Below are 22,703 nucleotides of genomic sequence, written 5' to 3'. Positions count from 1 at the left end.
TTCACAAGTATCTGTTAAGTGGACCTGCAAGGCTCCAAGCAGAAAGGAGGCCCTTCTGGGGCTTGCACAAATACTTGCCCTCCCCACATCAACAGGTGTCTAGTTAACTGCGAGGTCGTGACCCTCACTAGGCCCAGCATCTAGAATACCACCTGGAATGCAGTAGGGCTTCAGTAAAGGTTTGTTGAGTGAACGCATGATTGCATGGACTCAACAGATGATGAATATGTCTCTCACAAGTGGCACCTTGGTCTCGTTTCTAAGCTCCTAGAAGGGGGTCATGCCACACAAGCTCCCTCAGACCTTGACAGAACAGAGAGAGAATATCTTGGCCCTATGCCACCAAACACACCCACCACAATGAGAATCAGACTCGTCAGCCACCTGACAGAGGATTTCACTGAACCTCATGCAATCCTATGAGCTGTCACAGTGGAGGAAACAGTGGCTCGGAGACATGAAGTCACTTGGCCAAAGTCACATAAGTTTGTCAGTGTTCAGGTGGAACTCAGACCCTGGACGTCTGATGGCCATGCTCTCCTGTCTCCCCTGGAGATTAGAGGCTCTGCATCAGCCCCCGTGGTTCCCAAACTGAAGTGTTTCCATCAGGCCCAGGTTAATGTGTCTGTTCCAACTCAACCAAAGGGTTTTCCATCATTCAGGCTACATGTCCTTCCTGGTGGAAGAAGAAGGAAGCAGAGAGAAAAAAATCTCACAGTGGCCCTGCCATCTTCCTGGCTGGGCCAGTACACACACTCCTTAGAAAAGTTTCACCTCTGGTTTAGCATAACAAAACTTTTAATTTAGATGTTTTCATCTCTCTCTCCAAGTAAAAATAAGTTTAAAATAATGACTGTAATAAATGAAGGTAATTAATTGTAGTTTGTTCCTTTACTGTCTAGTCAGCTTAATTTTACCTTTTCAACTAATAATGAGAAAATAATTTTTGTGCTCGGAGGGTTAATGATATGTAACTGCAAGAGCTGCTAATTGCATGTTGCAATCCATCCATCAACAACCCCATCTGTGCGACTTGATTATGTTTGCTAAATTATTGCTTTGAATTATCTTTCATAAAGCAACTTTTGTAATTAGCGGGGCTTTCGTCTTGCTCTTTTCTCTGAGCGCAAGGATATTCAAACTTTGGCCATTTCAAGCTGTCTCCATTAAGCCACCTTCTCTGGCTGTCTTTGTTTCCCTGAGCAGGGGGAATCAAGGCTGTCCTTTAAGCAATCAAGGCAGAGAGAAAAAGCTTCCTTGATTCACAGCAGGGCAAATTCACTTCCTCTCTGCACCCCTCCCACCAGCACACGCATACGCATGCACACACACACACACACACACACACACACACACACACACAAAAGAAAAAGAAAAAGAAAAAGAAAAAGAAAAAGAAAAAGAAAAAGAAAAAGAAAAAAGAAAAAAGAAAAAAGAAAAAAAAAAGCCCACACATATACAGAATAAAAAGATAAAAAGGATGCCCAGATTCAGTATATACCAGGGCTGGTGAAATGAAATTAAAGAATGAACTTGAACATGTTATATTTCAACAAGAGGCCCATACTGGGAAAGAAGGAATATTCAGCCCCGGCGTTTTATGGGCTACTTTATGTGACTTGAGATGGTGTTTGCCTCAGGGAATATTCCTGGGAGGTGATTAATGCCCTCTTGGGAATTCTCCGCTCTGAGCCTGGAGCCTGGTGGATCGGGAGAGGGAAGTGGCATAAAGGATGAACCCTCATTAAAAAAATTAAAATGAAAATCAAATTTGGATTATGAACGGCTTGTGCATGAGCAGTTTGTTCTGGACGAAGACGAAGATGCTTTTTATTAACACCTTTCTTTGGCGGCGTTTCTCCCTGGAGGCGCAGGGAGGGACATGGCGGCTGCAATGGATTAGTCAATAGATCATGAGGAAAGCAGGGGTTTCAAGAATAAAACTCCAGATAAATGTAGTCTTTTTGGTACATTAAAGGGACGATGGAAAGCCCTCTTAAGAAAATTAACGTAGTTATTTGGAGATCCTCAGCTATTAAAACAGTGTGAATTCAACATGCCACATGAATTTAGAAATGAGAATTCAGCTTTGTCTTCCCTTTTGGACCAACTAAAACCTTCTCTCCCTCTGTAAGTTACTGGGTACCAACAGTGTACCAGGCGCTGTGTCAACTGCCTCCACCCTTAGTTCTTTGAATCTTTACTATTAACTTCCATTTGCCAGAGGAGGAAAGCTGCAGTTCAGAGAGGTTAAGGAACCTCTCCCTAGCCACACAGCTAGGTAAGCAGCAGTGCTGAGACTGAAGCTAGGCCTGCCTCAGTCTGATTTGTACATGCTTTCTGCCATACTGCACTGATTGTTTTCTGGATCATCATCCAAACGAAACACTGAACTCTTTCTCCTATGGAAAAAATGATGTAAGTCACACCTGCTTCCTACAGGGACAGAAAGCCCCCTTCTTCTGGAAAAAAGCCTTGAACACCCACTTAGGAAAGAGGCAGATTCCAGCCCATGCATAGCAGAGGCCAAATAAACCTGTACTGGAGGTGACTGATAACAGGAATAATAAAATAACCAGGACTACCAACATAAGGCTATGTTCTAAGCACTCCATGGGCATTAACTTTGCTCTTCCTCAATCACAACCCTATGAAGGAGGTACAATTATTACCCAGTTTTACAGATAAGGAAACAAAAGCACCGAGAGGTTAAGTAACCTGCATAAGGTCAAACAGTGAGGAACTGGCAGAGGTTAGGGTTCAAACCCAGGTTGGCTCCAGAGTCTGCTCTTTATCACCCAGTAGCTTTCAATGTGCTAGGCATTACATTAAAACCCTTCCCTGCAATATATCTCAGTTAGTCCATAAAACAACACAAAAACGTCTGGAGTGTCTTTATTCCCATGAACAGATAGGGAAACTGAGGCTCTAAGTGGCTAAGAGAAGCTCCGCCCACAGCCCAAGCAAGGGAACAGCTGAAAAAGCGCTGCTCAGTGCCTGTCTTCAGGCTGGGCAGAGAAATCAGCTGCCTGAGAGGTCTTGTGTGCTGAGCATCCCTCATGGGACCAGGGCTTGGCAGATGGGAACCTCTTTTTTTAAAAAAACACAAAGCCATGACAACAAATTCCCAACATTATTGGTCTTCTTTCTGGTTTGTTTTTCCCCCTTCAGCTCAGGCACCTCACAACCAAATGAATCAATACTGGATGGCCCTATAAATAAATAAGCACATCAGTCAACTCAGTAATAAAATGAAGGGATGAAAAATATGGAAATCAGCGACATTTGTGTAAATCCAGTTATTGTTTACTTTAATATTGCCTTATGCGCTTACGCGGTTCCAAAGAGACAGATTTAAAGTAATGTGGCGCTTGGCGGATGACAGACTTAAAATGCATCACCATCGGAGAGTTCTGAGAAGGGCCAGCCCTTCCAAGGTCCTGCCTAAATCCAGGGGAGACTGAGAAGAGCCCCCTAAAGATGGAACATTTGACAAACAGCTTCCCCTTCCACTACCCTGCCTCAGTGTAATTCCATTCTCTTCCTAGCCCGCCTCCCTTGCCCGCAGGACAAGTGGACATTCTCAGAATCCTGGTCACAAAGTCAAGTCAAGAGGAGAAATGGAGGAGGTTTGGCCTCATCACAGGGCTCCAGGAAGGCAAGAGAAACAACTGGCTGAAGACAGCTCAGCTGCTGCCAAAGGAACAGGGTCTGGTGGGTTGTCAGGAAAGAACATGAACAGTGTTGATTTTATACTCAGATGGTGGGTCAGTAGAGAGGATTTCAGGGTGGGCTGGTAACTGTTTGGACTTATCTGTAAGACTGCCTTAGAGAATCAAAGCAGAGCAGAATGCCCGGGGACAGCAAAGGTCACTGAAGACAAACCTCTTGATTTAAAAAATGGGAAACCAAGCCTGGAAGGTGAGGTGGTTCATTCAAGGTCACAGATACTATGTATAGCAGAGCTGGTGTAAGGCTGGACAAAGTCTAGGAAGAGGGAGATTTCTTGGGATCAGACACTGGAATCCCATCAAACAGAATGGAGAACCCATTCTTACTATGTCACCATTGGCTGATCCAGAGAGAATGGGGCAGAGTTTGCAATGGGGGTAGGCAGGTTTCTCCCAAGCTTCCAGAGGCTGCTGGCCTCCTCTGGCAATTCCAGGTGGGACAGGAGAGGGAACCAGGGAATGTTTTTGTGACATGCCATTGGCCTTGGGTCTTACCTCAGCTTGGAAGCTTTTTAATACAGGAGCCACCATCTCTCTGATTTCCTGAAAAAGAGATCAGCGAAGAGTTCACTACAGTGCCAGGTGGGATACCCCCATGGCCCCTGCTTGCAGTGCACTGTTGTCCCCTAGGTCAGCATTTCCCAAATGTGTCCCGTGGGATGTGCATCTGTGGGATTTCATAAGGGTTTCTCATATATACACCTACACACAGATACACTCACACATACACACACACATGGTGCCAAGCCAAATCAGACTGGGAAAGAAAGTCCAACATCAAGTTTCTTCCCTGCAAGACTTTTTGGAACCTTTAGTATAATGCACCTTGTGCATTTCTGGAAGAGGGGGAAGGAAATAGCATTTCCCAAATAGATCTGATCGTGGAATACTCTTTTATGCAAAGTACTCATGGGGATTGGTGGTGCATCATGTGACACTCTTTGGAGTGGGGGATTGGCGGGGGGGATGGACAGGTGGCCTCAACTCTCCACACTCAGCACCATGTCACTGAAGTCTCTTCATAAAAACCTCTGTCCTTGAAGCATTTGCTCAGGGCTGTCTCTTCCAGGTGGCCATCTCTGCTTCCCCTCACCCAACTGCCCCTCTCTGGCAAACACTTCACTTTGCATTTTAGCAACATAACTTCTGTACTTGTCTCTCCTTCTTCACCAGAATGTGCAGCTTTTGGGAACTTGGCAGGGGCACCTCCATGGTGCCCAGATCAGAGGAAGGGCTCTGTGAATGTTTAATAAACTTTATGGCAGTGGGCTATCTTCAGAAGGGAGCATCCTACTTCTGGACCCCAATTTCCTGTCTTTCACAAACGACCTTGCCTTGAGGTTCCCAGCCCCAAGGGCTTCCCTGCTTGGCTGCTGTGAATTCTCCCCAGCACACAAGAGGGAGGCCTTTTAGAACCTAGTGTTGCAAGATTCCAACCCTAAATGCTTCAGTTTCCTCTGAGACCCACTGGTGATTCCATGACTGCTGTCAGCCATGGCCCACAAGAAACTCCCATGGAAGGAGGAAATGTGAAGGGCTCAAGAGTGTGGGGGAGAGAGGGGCAGTGGGGAGAAGTGGAAAGGAAGACGTGGGCACAAGATACTTAAGTTTAGGTGAAGAATAAATCCCTTAATTACGAAATAAGGTTGTGCTACTGTCCCTGGAAATTATCTCTCTTCTGGGTCCTGGGCACCCCTCCTCACTGATTGGGTGTTTCCCAGGGCTCCTCAGAGCCAGTGATATAGTGATGGCATGCTGGGGATCTTCAGGAAGCACACAGGAGTTCATGTGAATCTATCTAGCGGATTTGATCACAAGGAACTATGGGGTGCATGGGCTGAGCCATGGAAAAGGAAATGCACAAAAACCTAGGTCCCACGTTGTGAACTCAAATGTCCACAGAGGCCAGGGGGAAGTGGACATGAGGGAGGCAGGCTGGGAGGTCCCGTGGCAAATCTTGGGAGAACTCAAGCACTGTGTGATGGGGGTGGCAGTTGTTCAGCTCCAGCTGGTGACTGCCATGTGGGCATGAGCCTCTGTGTGACCAGATCTACCAAAGAATCTCAAAAGGTACTGGAAATTTGAGGTTTTGGGTGAAATCTTCTGAGATGTTAAACGTTGGTAAACTTACTGTAAAACTTGAGTTTACAGACCAAATAAAACACACCAGTAGGAAACCTCTGGTCCAGGTTCAGGAAACATTAGTGCTGGAAGGGGCCTCAGAAACCATCTCTCCAGTCCCCTGAATTTCCAGAAGGGGAGACCAAGGCGCTGAGAGGGGCTGGCTTGCTCAAGTCTCACAGTGCGCGAGTGGCTCAGCTATCATCTGAATGCAGGTCAACAGACAACCCAAACCAGCTGTCGGCACACTTGAGAGCGTTTAAGGGATTCAAATCTGAGGGCCAACTTTGGGCCAATGCTGACCATTTCTAGAAGCTCCTTGTCCTGTATGCTTCACCCTTAGGGGGGGAAGCTGAGCACAGGCACCAGCAGGAGGTGAGTTGGGCACCAGCCAGATGATGTTCTTAAATAAAGCCTTGGCATGACTCTCCCCATCAGGAGAGACTAGTTCCAAAAATGAGAATTTTCAGAGGCGCGACTATAATAGGAATGGAAACTTATTCCTTCTAATTACATAATTGCATAATTATGCAGTATTGAAATTATGTAAGCCGAACTCCGAGGCTTAAAACCTGGCCTGGATTTCCCTCATCACCCGGGGGGCTCCCATGTGGCCCCCGGGGAGGAAGATGAGATGGAGGGTTTGTGCTGACCGGAGAGAAAGCATGTAGGGCTGGGAAGATCTAGGGCCATTTCATCTCTGCTTCCCACAGAATGGAGAGTCAGAGGTGAAGCTTCTGGTGTCCTCTTTCTAGGCAGAAAATCAGTTTAAATAATAAGCCACTATCTGTTCTTAGAGGGAAACAAAGGATGCTCAGCATTACCTATGCCTTCCTAGCTCCAGGAGTCAAACCAAGGACTTGACTTGGCCTTCTGAAGCCGCAACATGGGAGACACTTGGATCTGAGATTGCTGCCCCTTCTCTTGGAGCACCCTCCCTCAGCTCTCAAACCTAAGATTCCTTCCCTAATCGCTCCATGGGCAGGTTCTAGCTGCAGCCTACTTCTTCTTCTTGCTTTCAAGAACCGAACATACTTATGACTTGTGTGAGGAAGATTTCACAGCTAGAAGACCCGAACCCTCTGTGCTCATGTAGCCCGATTCCTGGGTAGGCCTGCCTCTTCTCCATCTTTCCATGGCCCCCTCCCTCCATCAGCAAGGTGGCAACAGAACTCCTGGGTGATTCTAACAGGCAGACTGGGATCAATATTTCCAGGTCTGATACTTCCAGAATTGCCAGCTGCTGCCCAACCCTCCTCCAAGATCCAGGCCACTTGAGTAGGTTAGGACATAGAGGTCAACTATTAATCTCTGATGACACAGAGAAGCACAACTGGCTTTGGGGGCAGTCAGGTCTCTGTTTCCCATAGTGGCTCTGATGTGTCACATCCTTGATGACATTATATGCAATCAGAAGGCTTTATTTTTCCTATCGTGTTTATTCCATTTTTTTTTTTTAAATGTGAGCAGCAACAGGGGGCCTGATAGAGAAAGTAAAAGAATTAACACATTCACCCCTGTAAAGAACAAAAACAAGTCCATTCTAGTCTCTTCCCTTGGGGGGGGGCCTTATGGTATGGGGGGTGGGGGGAGGGGACTTGTCATTATCTGGACCACTTCAAGTCAGCTGGGAAAGGCAGAGCAGATGGGTGGAGCTACAAGGCAAGAGGTGAAGGGGAAGAATGAGGCCTGTTTATGTCAGTGGGAGGCAGTTTCAGAGGAGATTGAGGGAAGGCCCAGAGAGGGTAGGGAAGCCTATAGCTGTCCTCTCCCAGACACCAATGGAAAAGTAAAATAAAATCAAGAACCCTAGAGACATTGTCTTTGCTGTCAAGGCCAGGTGTTTGACTAGATATGAATGTGGGCGGGGGTGGGGGTGGGGAATGGATGTTTTAGAGAACCTCAGAAAGAGTAACTTCAATGGAGAAGCAACGTGCCCTCACTTTAGACAGCACCGCTGAGCACCACTAGAGCAAGAAACACCCAAAGGTTGGGGGCTGTAATTTTTTCTTCGTGGCTAATTAGCTTCTTTTCTTGTTAGTCACTTATGTCTACAGTTTCCAAAATATAGTTTGAACAGGGAAAACTCTGCATTCCTACTGAGTTAATTCTATAACGGCAAATATACTGTACCTCAGGTACATTTTTCTTAAATTCCCGGCGGAGTTCAATTAAATGTTTATGAGAATGTTCACTCTCCTCCTGCCGTGCAGACAGCTCGGAAGCGACGGAATTAAGCTCCTTCTGAAACAATAAAAAAAAAAAAAAAAAGAGAGAGAGAGAGACAGAGAGACAGAGAGACAGAGAGACAGAGAGAGAGAAAAGAAAAAGATTTTTTCCCCCTCCTCTTCCTTTTTAATCATCATACAAAACAGCATTCTGAACAAGTTTTCTTAATTTACAAAGCTGAGAAAAGACAGGATATTGACTCCTGGCACAAATGAATAATTTACAAAACTGGGGATGTAACTGAAAAAAATCCAGGACAGCTTTTTTTTGCTCATCGGAAGATCAATAATCTCCCATAAAGTTGGGTGGAGCTATTTTTTTTATACCTCTCCCCAACCCCCCTGCCCCACCTCTTAAATTTCCAAAGGAGTGATGGCATAAGCTTGTCAGTAACTGTAGAAAACATCTCCAAACCGTGTCAAAATAGTAAAGTGCGGCATATTGTATGGGCATATTATAGTGTAAGAAAGTGCTGTCGACAGCTTTCATATATCAGAGGTGGGAACTGTTCCAACTATGACTTACTTACACTTAAGGGTTCATAAATACGCCTTTTAAGATATAGATGGCTTTTTAATTTCAGTAGATTTTGGAAAAATGAAGGTGCCAATAAGAAGCAAGCTGACCTTTTGTGTATTCTGCAGTAAATCATTTAAGGTTCACTTCAAGTATAAGAAATATTTCACTGAAGACTCCTGGATTCAGAAGAAATGGATTGGAAGGTGCCTTGGCTGCTTATGTGCAATGAAGGAGCCAGACCAGGTTTTTACAGGATGTACCATTCAGGAAAAAAAGAGAGTGAGGGATGGAAGGAGGGGCCACCCCAGCTTACACACATCACAGACAATATCTGCTGGTCGTACATGTATATTTGATCACCCCTCTCTCCGCTTTCTTCACTTTAACGGTGGCAGTTTCACAAGGGGAGTACAATTCACCATGAGTTGTCATGGATTTCATTTGCATAATTCAAGAAATGCTGTTTATGTGGTCTGCTGCTTTCTTGCACCATCCTGAGATGGGCTTTTTTTCTGGACCATAACTCGAGGAGCATTTCTGTATATATCACCCGATTATATTTGCAGCAATCAAGCCCCATAATTTCCTAAATCCGGTGATGCAATAAATTTCTGCAATCAGATTTATTAAAAACACACACGCAGATGCAAGAGTGTATTTCTAGGGTGAACTCTTTAATCTAACATATGTATGATGAGGCCCGGCACCGTGTTGAAAGACCCCATTTGTCATCGCTAATATGCATTCATCTTGCACACACAATGAAACACTTTTACCATTAGATAATGAAATAAAAGTACTATTAACCCGCTGCAAATCCTTTTCCCTGTAAGAGACGAAATGCATGGTAATTGTCTTATATCGTGTCTGAGTCGGTAAATCTGCTCTATAGCAGTTCACCATAGCACCATAAACCTCATACCCATTGGAGGCTGGAGAGCCTACCCTAAGCCCAGCATAACTGTCTCTGCCTATGGTGCCTTAGGGAGAAATTGGCAAGGGAATTTCTATTTCTGGAGAAATGTCTAACCTCGTTGGAAAACCATGGGACTAGAAGAGAGAAGGTCAAGGCATAAAAGCAGAGATTAAAATAGAGGGGCAAAGGAATGGGAAATGCGGTGCTCTCCAAGGTGCTGAAGTCAATCCAATGCCACAGCACTAGGTACATCAACTTAAAGGCACTGGAGCTTCCAGTACAAACACTTCATGGAATTTTGAGTCAGGTGAGGAAGAAGGTATCATTAGGAGAGACAGAAACAGAAACAGTTTCTGACAGTCTACCAAAGTGACAGAAGAAAAAAAGGAGACTTCTGATTTATCATTATTTTAAAATAATCATAGTTTCCAATAAAGAAAACACAATCAAACACAATCAAAATACTGAGTGACCAGAGAGAAGTCTGTGTTTGTAGGAAAAGGACTGATCAAATGTAGATAAAATCCAACCAAGTGGTGCAGCCAGGTGGACAGAATGCTCTCAGTTTTCTTTAGGTTTTCTCATCTGTCTTGAAGACAAATATGGGATTTTTACATTGCTGTAGGACAAGCAGAGCTGTGACTTGTGTTGACATCACTTGATTTTGGATTATCATGTATCTGACACTATGTTCTAATCTCTGGGACACTGCCCCTCCCCACACCACACCACAGCAACCAATATACCTGGTTGGTGCTGGACTTGGACTCCTCAGTTAAAACATGAAATCCAGGCTCTGAGAAGAAATTTCACAGCAGGATAAGTCCAATGACTTGACGTGTTCTACCAGATAATTATGCTGTGTGGCTGCACTGGGGCCCTTCACCACAACCTCCTAGGCTGCTGGTGGGTGTAAATCTCTCTACTGCAGACACAGCAGAGGCAAGACCAGGCCAAGGAACATCGGCAAACCCCCAGGCCCAGCCCTACTGCAAGCCCAGCTCATGGTGTCCTGTTGAGCCCTAGAAGAACAAACAATATCCATGTTCTTCTCAACTTTGCCTGCTTCCATGCTCATCGTTCAACCCTGAATTCTCGCCACGTTTCCTTGGTAAGCTCACTAACAACAACACCATCAATAACAATAGTAATAGTAAATAATAATCATAATTACCATTCATTGGGTGCTTACATATGTCAGGCACCATGCTAAGCTCCTTACATACATTATCTCATGTAACAAGCACATTAATGTGTCTACTAGGTGATTCAAGCAGGGACTAAGAAATAAATTACAGTCAATTCTAATAGTTCAGGTGTGGATTATCCCCTTGGTGGATAATAAAGGCAAAATTGTAATGCCTGGCTCTTCATAGGGCTTCTGCTCCACTTCCCCACTGGCTGGGGGATATTCGGGGAGCTTGTTTTAAATGCTGTAGTTGTATAAACCATTAAGCACAGTACCAAGTGTTCAAGACATACTGGCTGATACTATTCTGCTTTTTTAGATAAACTGAGAGCTCAGAAAACATCCTGCTAGATCAGTGATTCTAAGAGTTCTGGATTTCACAGGTCAATAAAAATCTCACCAAAAATAAATAAACAAATAAATAAAGGACCAACAGCGTATGGCCAAGTTTTACTGCATCAAAGAAAAACATTAAAAACAACCTCCTCTCACCCTAAAAGATGGGATATTTGAACATTAACAAAGCAAGAGGGCCAACAACAGAATCAACAAGAGTCTTTTAAAATAAATACACCTAAAATAAAAAGGCTCACAGCACTATATTTATTTTGAAGGGACGGGAAAAACTCCCGTAAGCATAAGCCAGCATTGGTCTAAAGGTGAATTTTAGAAACGAGTGTCTGAGCCACTGCACACATACACAGCTAGCAGGGCCTCTCCTTTGATGATCAAGCAGAACTCGGTTCCTCTCCCCCCGCTGGCCCTCAGCCCCCAGCCCTAGGGGAGCCATGATTAACACAGCCCCAGACTTTGGACCAGGCCCAGGCCGGGAGGAGACTCATCTGATTAACCTGCCATCAGCAGCAGACAGACAGCCCGGAGCCCGGCGCAGACCATTCAAATAATGATCATCATAAACAGCCCATTTGCAACTAAAAAGAAATAATTTTAATGAGCTTGAAGCAGATGATGGATGCAGCTGAGGCTCGGGCCAATGCGCAGAGAAAAAGGAAGTGGGGATTGAGCTGCACCCAGGACGAGGCACAGCAGGAAGAAGCTGGGTTGGGGAGGAAGGGCTCTTCTGGGGAAGATGGAAACCACCAGCCCACTGTGTCCATTGCCTGGCGAGTGCCCCTAGCTCTGAGAGGGTCTGCACTCCAGTATGCTGGACAAACGTGAGAGTTAGACCTCCAAAGCACTCAGAGTCTCAGAATGTATGAACCAGAAGGAAACTTTGAGGTTGTCCAGTCCATCACTGTCCAAACTTCAATCATACATACCCTTCTGGCATGCATTTGCCATATTGATATTCCACGTGAATCACTATTTATTTAATATTTATCTTCAAATTGACTCTTTCTTTTTGATTGAGGTATGTATAGCTTTAAGTTCAATTTTAAGACTGAATTTTTACACCTTGCAACCACTGCCCAGATCAAGATATAGAATGTTCATGTTCGTTCCTAGCACCTTTGAAGGATCCCTGGTACCTCCTCTTTTTGAGTACAGCCTAAAGGTGGCCATTATTCTGATCCTAGCATCACAGATAAAATTTGCCTGTTCTTGACCTTCATGATGACTTCCTCCCCTTCTTTTTAACCTGAATAAGTGCATTTGAAAAGGAAAATTTTTTATCACTAGAGAATCCTAGGTCATAAACAGATGGTAGCCACTGAAATAAATTACAATGAAAACAAAGCATTGCTATCTTTCTTTGTTATAAAAGGAGACCACCAAATATTAGAGAGGTGTTAAAAGGAGTGTAGCACCAGGCTGACTTTCTTCTAGTTAGAAGGAGAAGGGATGGAAGAGCACTGAGAAGGAATAACTGTTCCTCCTGACATGAGTTGATCCTTCTAAAGTCAGGTCTACTTATTGCTTACAATCATCTCATGTCCATCAGTAAGTGTATGTACCACACTTTAGCAAAAATCAATTGAATCTGACTCTGCCATTTCAATTTTTTTTAAACTTTATTTATTTTGAGAGAGACACAGAAAGCAGGAAGGGGAGGGGCAGAGAGAGAGGGAGAGGGAGAATCTCAAGCAGGCTCCGCACTGTCAGTGCAGAGCCCGACATGGGGCTTGAATTCGCGAACCATGAGATCATGATCTGAGCCCAAATCAAGAGTCAGATGCTTAACCGACTGAGCCATCCACGTGCCCCCGATTCTGCCATTTTAAAGACGAGGAAACTGAAACATAGCCTAGACTACCTGCCCAAGTCACACAGCTGCATAAGAGGTTGCATTTCCTCAGGGAGAAAGGTGGTGGGTCTGGGGTAGGGAAGGAAAACTGTGGTTATCTACAGGGAGGCAGGTTGAACATTCTCAGTTAACCCATGTTCTTCATGAAAGAGGGAAGGGGAATCTTACAAGAATACTTGGTTTTGAAATTTAACACCTGATCCTAAAGTGTCAACTACATACACAGCTCCCGACTAGATGCTATGTTCTCACAGGGGAAACACATAAGAGATCACATGTGTATATGCATGTCAGTTCCCTCATCATATGTGCACACTCTTCTCAGCTCCAAAGACAACCCCACACTCAGACATGCCCCCCCAAAACCAACTCCGAAAAGAGACCTTCTAAAAAGAATGCAGTTATTGTTGGGGATCAGGGATTAAGGAAGTGAGGACCTCAGGTGTCACTGGGTCCCTGTCAGCCCCTCCCATCTTCTGCTCTCCTTTCCTTCCCAGCCAGACTGAATTCCTTGCAGGAATCCAAATGCACCAGGGTTTCCCAATTCTACGGCCCCACAGACTTCATTCCCTCTGCTCAGATGATCTCATTCTTTGTGCTGATCTTACTCATCAGTTTGTCTCAGCTTAAATGTCCCCCCTTCCAGGAGGGCTTCATGGACCTTCCCTTCCAAGTCCAGGCATCTCCACTGTGCCTCTGCTAATCTTTTCTGGTATTTTGCCTGTCAGAAAATATATGATAAAACATTATCAGATTTTATTTTTTAAAGCCCTAGAACCTGTCTTAAAATGAAATCTTACACAGAAGGTCCTTATAGAAAACAAGAGCTCATAGCTAACATTTATGAGTTCCTATTAGTATATTTATTTTAATATTTATGGAGCGTATGAAGTACTTTATGTACATTATCTCTTATAAGGATATATGGCTGAAGTGATGCTTGAGATTCTAGGCCAGGCTTGGAAAACCAGGATGAGCAGTGGTTATGACTTGTAATACAGTCACCAACTACCCTCAAAACACACATGGAACTCTGCTTTCTCTTTACTGTAGGGAGATCCAATTAGAGACGTTGGACCCTCATCCATCCACTCCCCTGTCCGTCATCCATCCATGATCTCCAGCGTGCTAGGCATTGGAATAAGGGGAGGGCAGCAATGAATCAGATATGGCCTGCATCCTACAAGAGCTCAGAAACCAAAGTAAACAAGCTAGGACATAAATAATTCTGGTAAAAGGGAACAAAGACCATCATGTTGAGACATTACCTCCAATGTAGGCTTAGATGAGTGAAACCCTTATATATCCTGTATTGCCTGAGGGGGTATGGAAACTAATGGGGTAAGGGAGAGGTAGAGTTTTATCTATCTCTTCTAATGGTTCTCAACTTGGGCAGGGGCTGCCAGTACCCAGTAGGTGTTACCTAAGATGGAAACCCTTTATCCCACATCCATCCAATCACCTATCTATTTATCCACTTATCCATCCAAAATCCATCTAATTAATCATCCATCCACTTCCATCCAATTATTCAGCCAACAAATTACTTAGCCACAATTCTGTGGCAGGTACAGTGCCAGGTACTGGTATACAGTAACCAACCAACACAGTCCCTGTCCTTGAAGAGTTCACAGTGCAGTGGAGAAGACAGGTCAATTCCAACACTGTGTGCCTAAGTAAAATATAAGAAGTATGAATAAAGTACAATGGGAACACAGAGACAAGGTGACTTCCTATAACTCGGGGGACAGGTCACCAAGATGGGAGCATTTGACCTGGGTCCAGAAGGATGAGTGTGTCAGATAGAAGCTAAGCATCCCAGGCAGAGAGAATGGGATTGTTGCAATAATCTCCTAACTGGTCTCCCTATTCCTGTCTTTAGTTTTATTCTCCTTAAAATGTATCACTATCAAACACACTGTATTTCACTTATTTTATTTGTGATGATGAAAACTCCATGAACAGTTCCTGATACATAGTAGGTACTCTAGAAATGTTTGTTGGTCAAATGAATGAGTGAATGAAACAATGCTATGTCAGAAGCTCTGAAAGAGCCTGGTCTATCTGGGAAACAATGACATGGTTTAGAGACCACAGACCTACATCCAAATCTGGCTTTGACACTTCACTAGCAGTGTGGCCTTGGACAAATGACTCAAACTTAGTTTCTGTGTCTGTAAAATGGGGACAAAAATTTGTGCCCATAGGGTTATTATAAAGATCCTTTGAGAACCAGATTGCAAGTGGGTCAAGTGCTTGGCAGAATGTCTAGGATCTTCAGCGTTCACACCCTCCAATGGAATGTCAGTCCCTTAGGGTGGGGACTGTGCCTGTGTCGTTCACAGCCATAGCCAGGGGTTCTAGCCTAGTGCCAGGTGCATAGTAGGCACTCAGTAAACATTTGTGAATGAATGACTGTTAGCAGATATAAGTATGAGAAGTCCTCTGTGGCAGAAGCAAGGCGGGACCCTCTTTGTGCACGCCAAATGTCTCATTCTGCATCTCTGGTCCATGGAGTTATTTAGAGCTTGGCCATCAGAGTCTCAGGTTGAACACAAAGGTTTCAGGGGATGCTGTGGGGGTATGGTGGGAGTGCTGCCTTCAGAGGGGCCTCAGAGGCCAGCTCCGGGAGGTGCTGCGGGATGACCTGGGATGGAGGGTACATGCCGGCCTGCCACGAACAAGGAGACAAGACGGATGGCTCTGCAGCCCACCGAGATGGATAACTGAGCCGCAGCTGAGAGACAGCCCGGTTACCAGAGCCATCCATCACTCCCTGCACCGTATGTAAATTTCAGATGCCAAGATGTATCGGGCCAATTATCCGAGGCTGGGGCAAGGGGTGGTGCCTAAGAGAAACAGTTCCCAGCCAAGCTAGCTTTACTGCATTCCATCAGCTGGGCTGGGGGTGATAGACAGTTCATATTCAGGTCAAAGAGCCCATTAAGGAGAATGTGGCCAAACCTCGAGGCCTGGGTGTGTGGGTGAGGCTGCCAACACTTCTTAGTAACTCCCAGTGCAGTGATAACAATAATATAATAACTGCCCAACAGACGGCTTACTATACATATACGAAGTCAATGCTAATTGGCACACAAAATTTCATTTAATTCTCCCAATGGTGCTTGGCACACAGTGGATCCTCTAGAAACATCTGTTGGGAGAGCAAATGAATGGTCTATGATGCAAGGTGCCATTTTACACATAGTACCTGCAGAGAGACAAAGCCTCTCATCCAAGGTCACATGGCTGGGAAGTGGCGTCATGGGGACTTGAACTTATGTCTTTCTGGATTCTTTCCTCCAGATACTGAGAGGGCAAACTTTCTCTGACCTGTCTGTCGTCAATAAGGACTCAAGTGGCCTGAAGACCAGAAGTCTGGCTGGGCTTAATCAGTCTCTCCATCCATCTGTTCGTCCGTCCATCCATCCATCCATCCATCCATCCATCCATCATCCCTTTGTACTCATTCACTCAACTATTATTTAAACACCTACAACATTGCCTAGGACAAGCCAGACCCAGATCCTGCCCGCATGGAGTGATGGGTCACATAGGGAGCACAGACAATTATGACTGCAGTCCATCAGGCCCTCCTAGCAGTGCTCACAGCTCTGGCTTCCAGAAAATCCAGGTGGCAATTTGCTTTTAGTTGGAGTCAGGCCAACAAGTGACATTTGGCAGGCAGAGTGGGTTCAAGTTCGGACATTCTAGCCTACTGGCTCTGTGAGCTTGGGCAGACCCTTGGCCTCTGTGCATCTAGGTTTACCACTGTTAAATGGAGTCATAGCATTCACCCCTTCTTGGTGGGGCAGGCAGTATGAAAGGCTTGTGGTTGGCAGGGGGTCTAGGCTGCAAGAAGTGGTTGGGTGCTCAGCGGCCTAGGGTGTTGCTTGGGCTGGAGCCAATGCCAGCCCTAACGCGCCAAGGGAGTGGCAACTTTCCATGCCCTGGTATCGGGATGAGGCCCAGGGCTGGAGTGGGGATGTTGCTCTCATCAGCAAATCCTGTCAGCTTGATCTAACCATTTCTCATCTTCTCTACTGCTGTCACCCTGGACCTGGACATTATCATTGCCTGCCTGGGTGACCAAAGAAGCCTTCTCACTGGGCTCCATACTGTCATCCTCAGTCCCTTCCCCATCCAGCAGCCACAGGAATGCTGTTAAATCTAAGTCATATCCTGGCCCTCCTCTGCTCAAAACTTTTCCATTGCTCCCACCAATTCGGAGCCAAGACCAAAGTGCTCACCATAACATCATGGCTCCATGTGATTCATCTCAGTCTCACTTCCTTCTATTTCTGCTTTGCTCACTCTACTCCAGCCATGTGGGGTCCTTGCTGGCTCTTCAACACATCAAACACATTCTTGCCACAGGGTCTTTGCACTGGCTGTTCCTTCTGCCCCCAATGCCATTTTTTTCAGAATCCCACATGGTTCTTTCCTTTGCCTCCTCTGGTCTAGGTTCTTATATCACCTTCTCACCTGTCTCATTATACTATTCAAAATAGCAAGCATCTTCTTCTTACTTCACCTGTCCCTCTCTCTGCTTATTTTTTTCCATGCCACTTGTTATCGACACATTTATGTACTTACTTCTCTATTTGTTTATTGCCTGTTTCCAATGCCCACCCCCCTCTGATGTCAGCTCCAGAAGGACACAACTTTGTCTGTTTGGGTCACAGATGGATCCTCAATGCTTGGCTCATTTGTAGGTGCTCAATATTTGTTGAATAAATGAATGTACACATAAATGAACAAATGAAAGATGGACTGGCCAACTCTGGACCCAAACACCCTCCCTGCTATAGTTGTCCCCTACTCAGTGCCCTGCCCCACCTTCAGGGCTCCACCCCCACTCCTAAACATCAGGCAGGAAAACAAGCCAGCTCTTGTAGCAGGCAGGACCTGGAGGTGGCTGTCCTTAAGAGAGGATGCCAATCAAATACCTGATTATCTTGCCACGAACCGGGAGCCACATCCGATCACTTCCTTCTGCCCTTGATTGCTGCTTTATATTCCGGAGTTCTCAGAATGTAAAACCTCACAGCACCAGGAAAATAAAGTAGTCGTCACTCTGGCGGTATCAGGTCAAGAGTCAGGGACCCCTAGGGCCCCTTTCTTAGGCCTAACACAGCTGGTCCGGTTGGGTGAGGTGGCCAGACAGCTGATCTTTGTACTCCACCCTCCTCTCTTAAAAAGGGGGAATCACATCAAGTAATCATTCATTCATTCATTCAGTCAAGTGTTTATGAAGCACCTACTATGTGCCAGGCACTTGCTACTGGCCATAGTGGTGATGACTCATCACACCACAGGAACTAAGTGCTTACTATGTGGTGTCATTTTTCATGTCTTGGTTCAGCTTGTCTCCTGCAGATGGGGAAAACAAGTCTCAAAGAATGATGTCTCTCATCACTGTCAGGCAAAAGCAAAGCTGGGTCTCGAACCTGAAACCCTCTTTCCAAACCATGGTACCTCCTCTAAAGTCTGTGCCATTTTCAAAATCATTCTCAAATTCATTTTTCTGAGCAGCCTCTCTTTTGAAGTGGGGGTGTACTGGGTGTAGAAAGGTCTGTGGGAACCTTAGAAAGCTCTGGAAAGGGGTTCAGTCTGCTAAGCATCTGACTCTTGGCTTCGACTTGGGTCATGATCTCATGAACCATGAGATCAAGCCCTGGGTCAGGCTCTGTGCTGACAGTGTAGAGCCTGCTTGGGCTTCTCTCTCTCCCGGTCTCTCTGCCCTTCCCCAACTTGTGTGTGCTCTCAAAATAAACATTAAAAAAAAAGAAAGCTCTGGAAAAATTCACTGATGTACAGTGCTAAAATGATGATAGATGTATTTAATTTTTCTTTTTTTTTTTAATTTATTTATTTTTGAGAGACAGAGTGAGAGAGCGCGCCAGCGGAGGAGAGGCAGAGACAGAAAAGGAAACACAGAATCTGAAGTGGGCTCCAGGCTCTGAGCAAGCGTTCAGCAAAGAGTCTGATGCGGGGCTCGAACCCACGAACCATGAGATCATGACCTGAGCCGAAGTCAGACACTTAACCGACTGAGCCACCCAAGCACCCCATGACAGGTGTATTTAATCCAGGTGGAGAAGGAAGCCTTTATTGAGGGCCTGTTGTACGTTAGGTGGGGTTCTAGGAGTCTCACGCAGCTCAGTGGTGGAAGACGACAGGCACACAAAAGCACAGGTATCCTAAGGGAAGCGCGTTGGAGAAAGCTGCAGCTAACAGTTCCTGGGTGCTGGCATCTGGGGGAAGGCACCTGGGGAGGAAGACCCATGGGCAAAGGTGTGGGGCATGGAAAACCCAGACTGTGATGGGGACCACCTGGAAGCATATTATGGACTAATGGGAACTGGGGTCGGAAAGCCATGATATTAAAGGAAAAAGCAATTAGGAACAAGAGAAAGCTGTTGAAGCAGAGGAGGGCACTTGCTTCGAGCAAGTCTGGAAAGCCACACTGGCAGGAGAAAGAGACTGGGGGCTGGGAGAGCAGATACACCAACTTCCGCCACCTGCCAGGTAGGCAAGGATGACTGGGGACAATGGATAGGAGAGAGAGGTGACGGATTTTCAGGACTTATTGGAAAGGAATTGATGCTACTCAGCAACTGGGGGGCTGAAAGCAAGATAGAGGGAGAGAGTGCTCAAATGGGGGCAGCTGGGCATGGTTAGGGTAATTCACACCAGGAATCCTTGGGCCCTACACTGGCTCATCCCCTAACTTGCTGTTGACTTTGGCAAGTGTCAGACCTCCTGCTGCCCCACTGTTTCATTGGTTAAATAAAGGCAAGATATCTCCAGGGCTTGCTGGGAGGACCTGAAGAAATTTATAGATACAATTTCTTCCTAAACAAATGGGAGGAATTAGTGTTAATAAATGCCCGGTGGAGTCTAGTTTGTAAATGTGAAGATGGAAACATTTTCAAAGAAAAATATTTTGTAGGGTGGTAGGAGGAAGAGGGAGCCAGAGTTCAAAGTAAATGCACCCTGCCCCCACCACCCCCCATTCTGCTGGTGTACCTGACTCCCAGGGACATCTCTGAAGGCCAGCCATCCTTTGGCTGCATTCCATATAGTGTGGCTGTTCTTTTTAGGATTGAAAGATATTTATTTACTTGAGATGCCACCTCCAGGAAGGAGGTCCTGATTGAAGGGGGCCTGCGTAAGCAGAATCACCTGAGTGTCCCCGCAAGCCTCCTACTATTCAGATGACCCCTCAACTAAATCCCCTGTCCAAGACTGCCAACACCTCAATAAACAATCTAATTGGCTGCTTTCTGTTCAGGGTTCAGGTCTTATTTCAACACCAAACTGTGTAGGGTACTAATATACAATTCTTCCACTTCCAGAATGGAAAGTATAAAAGGGAAGAAAGAGGGGAGGGAGAGGAAGAGGAAAAACAACTTTTTGAAATCAACATCTCTTTTTACATCCCTGTATTTCATTAAAATGTTTATTATTAACATTAATGTGAAATTCCCACCAAGCTGACTTTAATTACCTGAAACTGCACCAGGGACCCCCGGCTGCCTCCTTGGCACCATAAGTAAAGTGATAGAGAGACACCTGCATGAGGCAGGCACTGACCTGATGGGGAAAGTTCCAAGATGAAACTCAGACCCTCACTGCAAGACAGGGTATCCTGCTCTGTCCCCAAACCACAAAAGCCATTTTCAAAAACAACACTGATAAGACCTTTCTCCCCAAATGTTCCCTCTCCACATCAGAGGAGACTTTATCTCTGTACTTTGAGGCAGAACAGAATTTCCCTCTACCAAAAGACACAGAGTCTGTACAGAAGCGGATTTTTACTGTATTTACTAAGAGGAAACTAGAGAATGACAGACGGGCCTGTCCTAGACTAGAGACTGTGGACCCCTTTCCCTCCTCCTCCTTGCTTATCTTGTCTACTTTTGTTTTCCAGAGCCTAGAGGAGCCCAGGACCCAGGACACACATTTTCCCAGCACTGGACCAAGATGAAGACCTAGTTAGGAATGTGGTCTGGGTTTGAATCCTAATTCTGCTACTCTCTAGCTGGGAAATCCTAATGACTGAGCCTCAACTTCCTGATCTGTAAAATGGGGACGATGCTTTGTGAGCATCATTTGATCTGGACAGATGGGGGATGGACATCAAGCTGAGCCACCTAGAAGTAAGAGTACTAAGGAGCAGTGTGGAGCCCTGGCCTTGCAGCAGCCATGCAGCCCTGGGTTCAGATCTTGCGTGCTGTACTTGCTAGCTCTGACCCAGGCAAGTTACTGCATCGATCTGTGCCTCAGTTTCCCCACCTGTAGCATGAGGATAATAAAAATACTAAATGAATCCCAGCCAAATATCTTAAATAGCTCTAACTGCCCAGAAATAATAACCACCCCCGGTGCCGCCTTCGTCCAAGCTGCCACCATCCCTCGCCTAGACTATTTCTGGGGCCTCCTTCCTTCTCTCCCTGCTCCCACCCTTACCTGCTACAGTCCCATTTCCAAGCAGCAGCTGGAGTGAGCTGTTCAAAATGTGAATCAGTTCTTCTCTCTCCCTGGCTTGAAACTCTTCCATAACTTATCTGCCATGGACTTAGATTAGAATACAGACTCCTCACTGGGGCCTATAGAGTCCAGCCAATGCTTAAGGCCTTATGTGGGGGGGACATCTCTCCCCAACTCTAGGCATTTTGAGTTTTCCAGTGCACTAGACTTTACCCCACCACAGGCATTTACAAGAGCCTGTTCCCTTTATCTGTAATCCATTCCCATCCCCCCACTCCTGCATCTTCTCAGTGGGATCCTCCCCGCACCTACTCCCCCAAATTTTAAAGTAGATCCACCCCCTCCTTGCTCTTCTTCCACATAGCATACATCATCTTTTGCAAAGATAAGCTTATTTGCACATTTTATTATCAGCCTCGTCTCCAAGACTAAAAGCTCTAGGAGGGTAGGAACTTGGTTTGTTTTGTTCTTAGTATTCCCAGCACCTAGGCCTGTGTTTGGTGTAGAGCAAAGCTTAATGGACATTTTTCTTCCTTCCTTCCTTCCTTCCTTCCTTCCTTCCTTCCTTCCTTCCTTCCTTCCTTCCTTCCCTCCCTCCCTCCCTCCCTCCCTCCTTCCTTCTCTCTCTCTCTCTCTCTCTCTCTTTCTTTCTTTCTTTCAAGATTTTAAGTAATTTCTACACCCAATGTGGGGCTTGAACCCACAACCCTGAGACCAAGAGTCCCATGCATGATCCACCAACTGAGCCAGCCAGATGTCCCTGGATATTTCTTGAATGAGTGTTTACCTGAGTTTCCTTGTGCTTCAGATGAATATAACACATATGAAAAGGCTTTGATAACTACAAAATATTTCACACAAAACAAAAATAACAATTCCGTAAGAATGGAAATAACTTACTTTGGGACCTAGAGGCAGGAAAGAAAGAGTGATAAGAATTAGGAGGAAAAGGCAAGGAAAAGCAAGGGTGGGAGAAAATTCAGGATTAATGAGATGGAACTAGCAGTTTGTCCCCCAGACAAACCTGCCGGGCTGGTGGCAGGAGATGGGTCTGGCCTGGCTGACTGGCCAGAGCTCACCCATTCCACACCTACCTTGGGTGATTCTAGAGTGGCCTATAGTGCAGGTGCATTCCTGCTGAGATGACGTGCTTGTCCAAGGATGGGAAAGCCATCTCTGTCCTCATGCAAAACAGGCCACTGCTGACACTGAACCTGGTATTGTTGTCAAGCCACACTTTCTTTTTTTTTTTTTAATTTTTTTTAATGTTTATTTATTTTTGAGAGACAGACTGCG

At 45.5% G+C, this 22,703-nt stretch overlaps 1 protein-coding gene across 11 annotated transcripts in view; it reads right to left on the bottom strand.

Moving 5' to 3' along the window:
• Positions 1 to 22,703, bottom strand: part of CUX2 (cut like homeobox 2) — a 281,761-nt gene that overhangs the window by 97,813 nt on the left and 161,245 nt on the right. For 9 of the 11 annotated variants that reach the window (XM_027044198.2, XM_027044201.2, XM_027044194.2 and 6 more), the window contains exons 2-3: positions 7,986 to 8,096; positions 4,227 to 4,274 (exon numbers count right to left, since the gene is read on the bottom strand). The exons of 1 other annotated variant lie outside the window; for it this stretch is intronic. In XM_027044198.2, the coding sequence (XP_026899999.1) occupies positions 4,227 to 4,262 (36 nt within the window). In that variant the 5' untranslated portion in view covers positions 4,263 to 4,274; positions 7,986 to 8,096. Of the gene's footprint in view, positions 1 to 4,226; positions 4,275 to 7,985; positions 8,097 to 22,703 lie in introns of those variants that run through there. One more of the 11 variants, XM_053206443.1, reaches the window with a different exon arrangement.

The sequence above is a fragment of the Acinonyx jubatus genome, chromosome D3, assembly GCF_027475565.1.
Source record: "Acinonyx jubatus isolate Ajub_Pintada_27869175 chromosome D3, VMU_Ajub_asm_v1.0, whole genome shotgun sequence".
Taxonomy (NCBI): domain Eukaryota; kingdom Metazoa; phylum Chordata; class Mammalia; order Carnivora; family Felidae; genus Acinonyx; species Acinonyx jubatus.
This window is presented reverse-complemented; position numbering and strand designations above follow the sequence as displayed.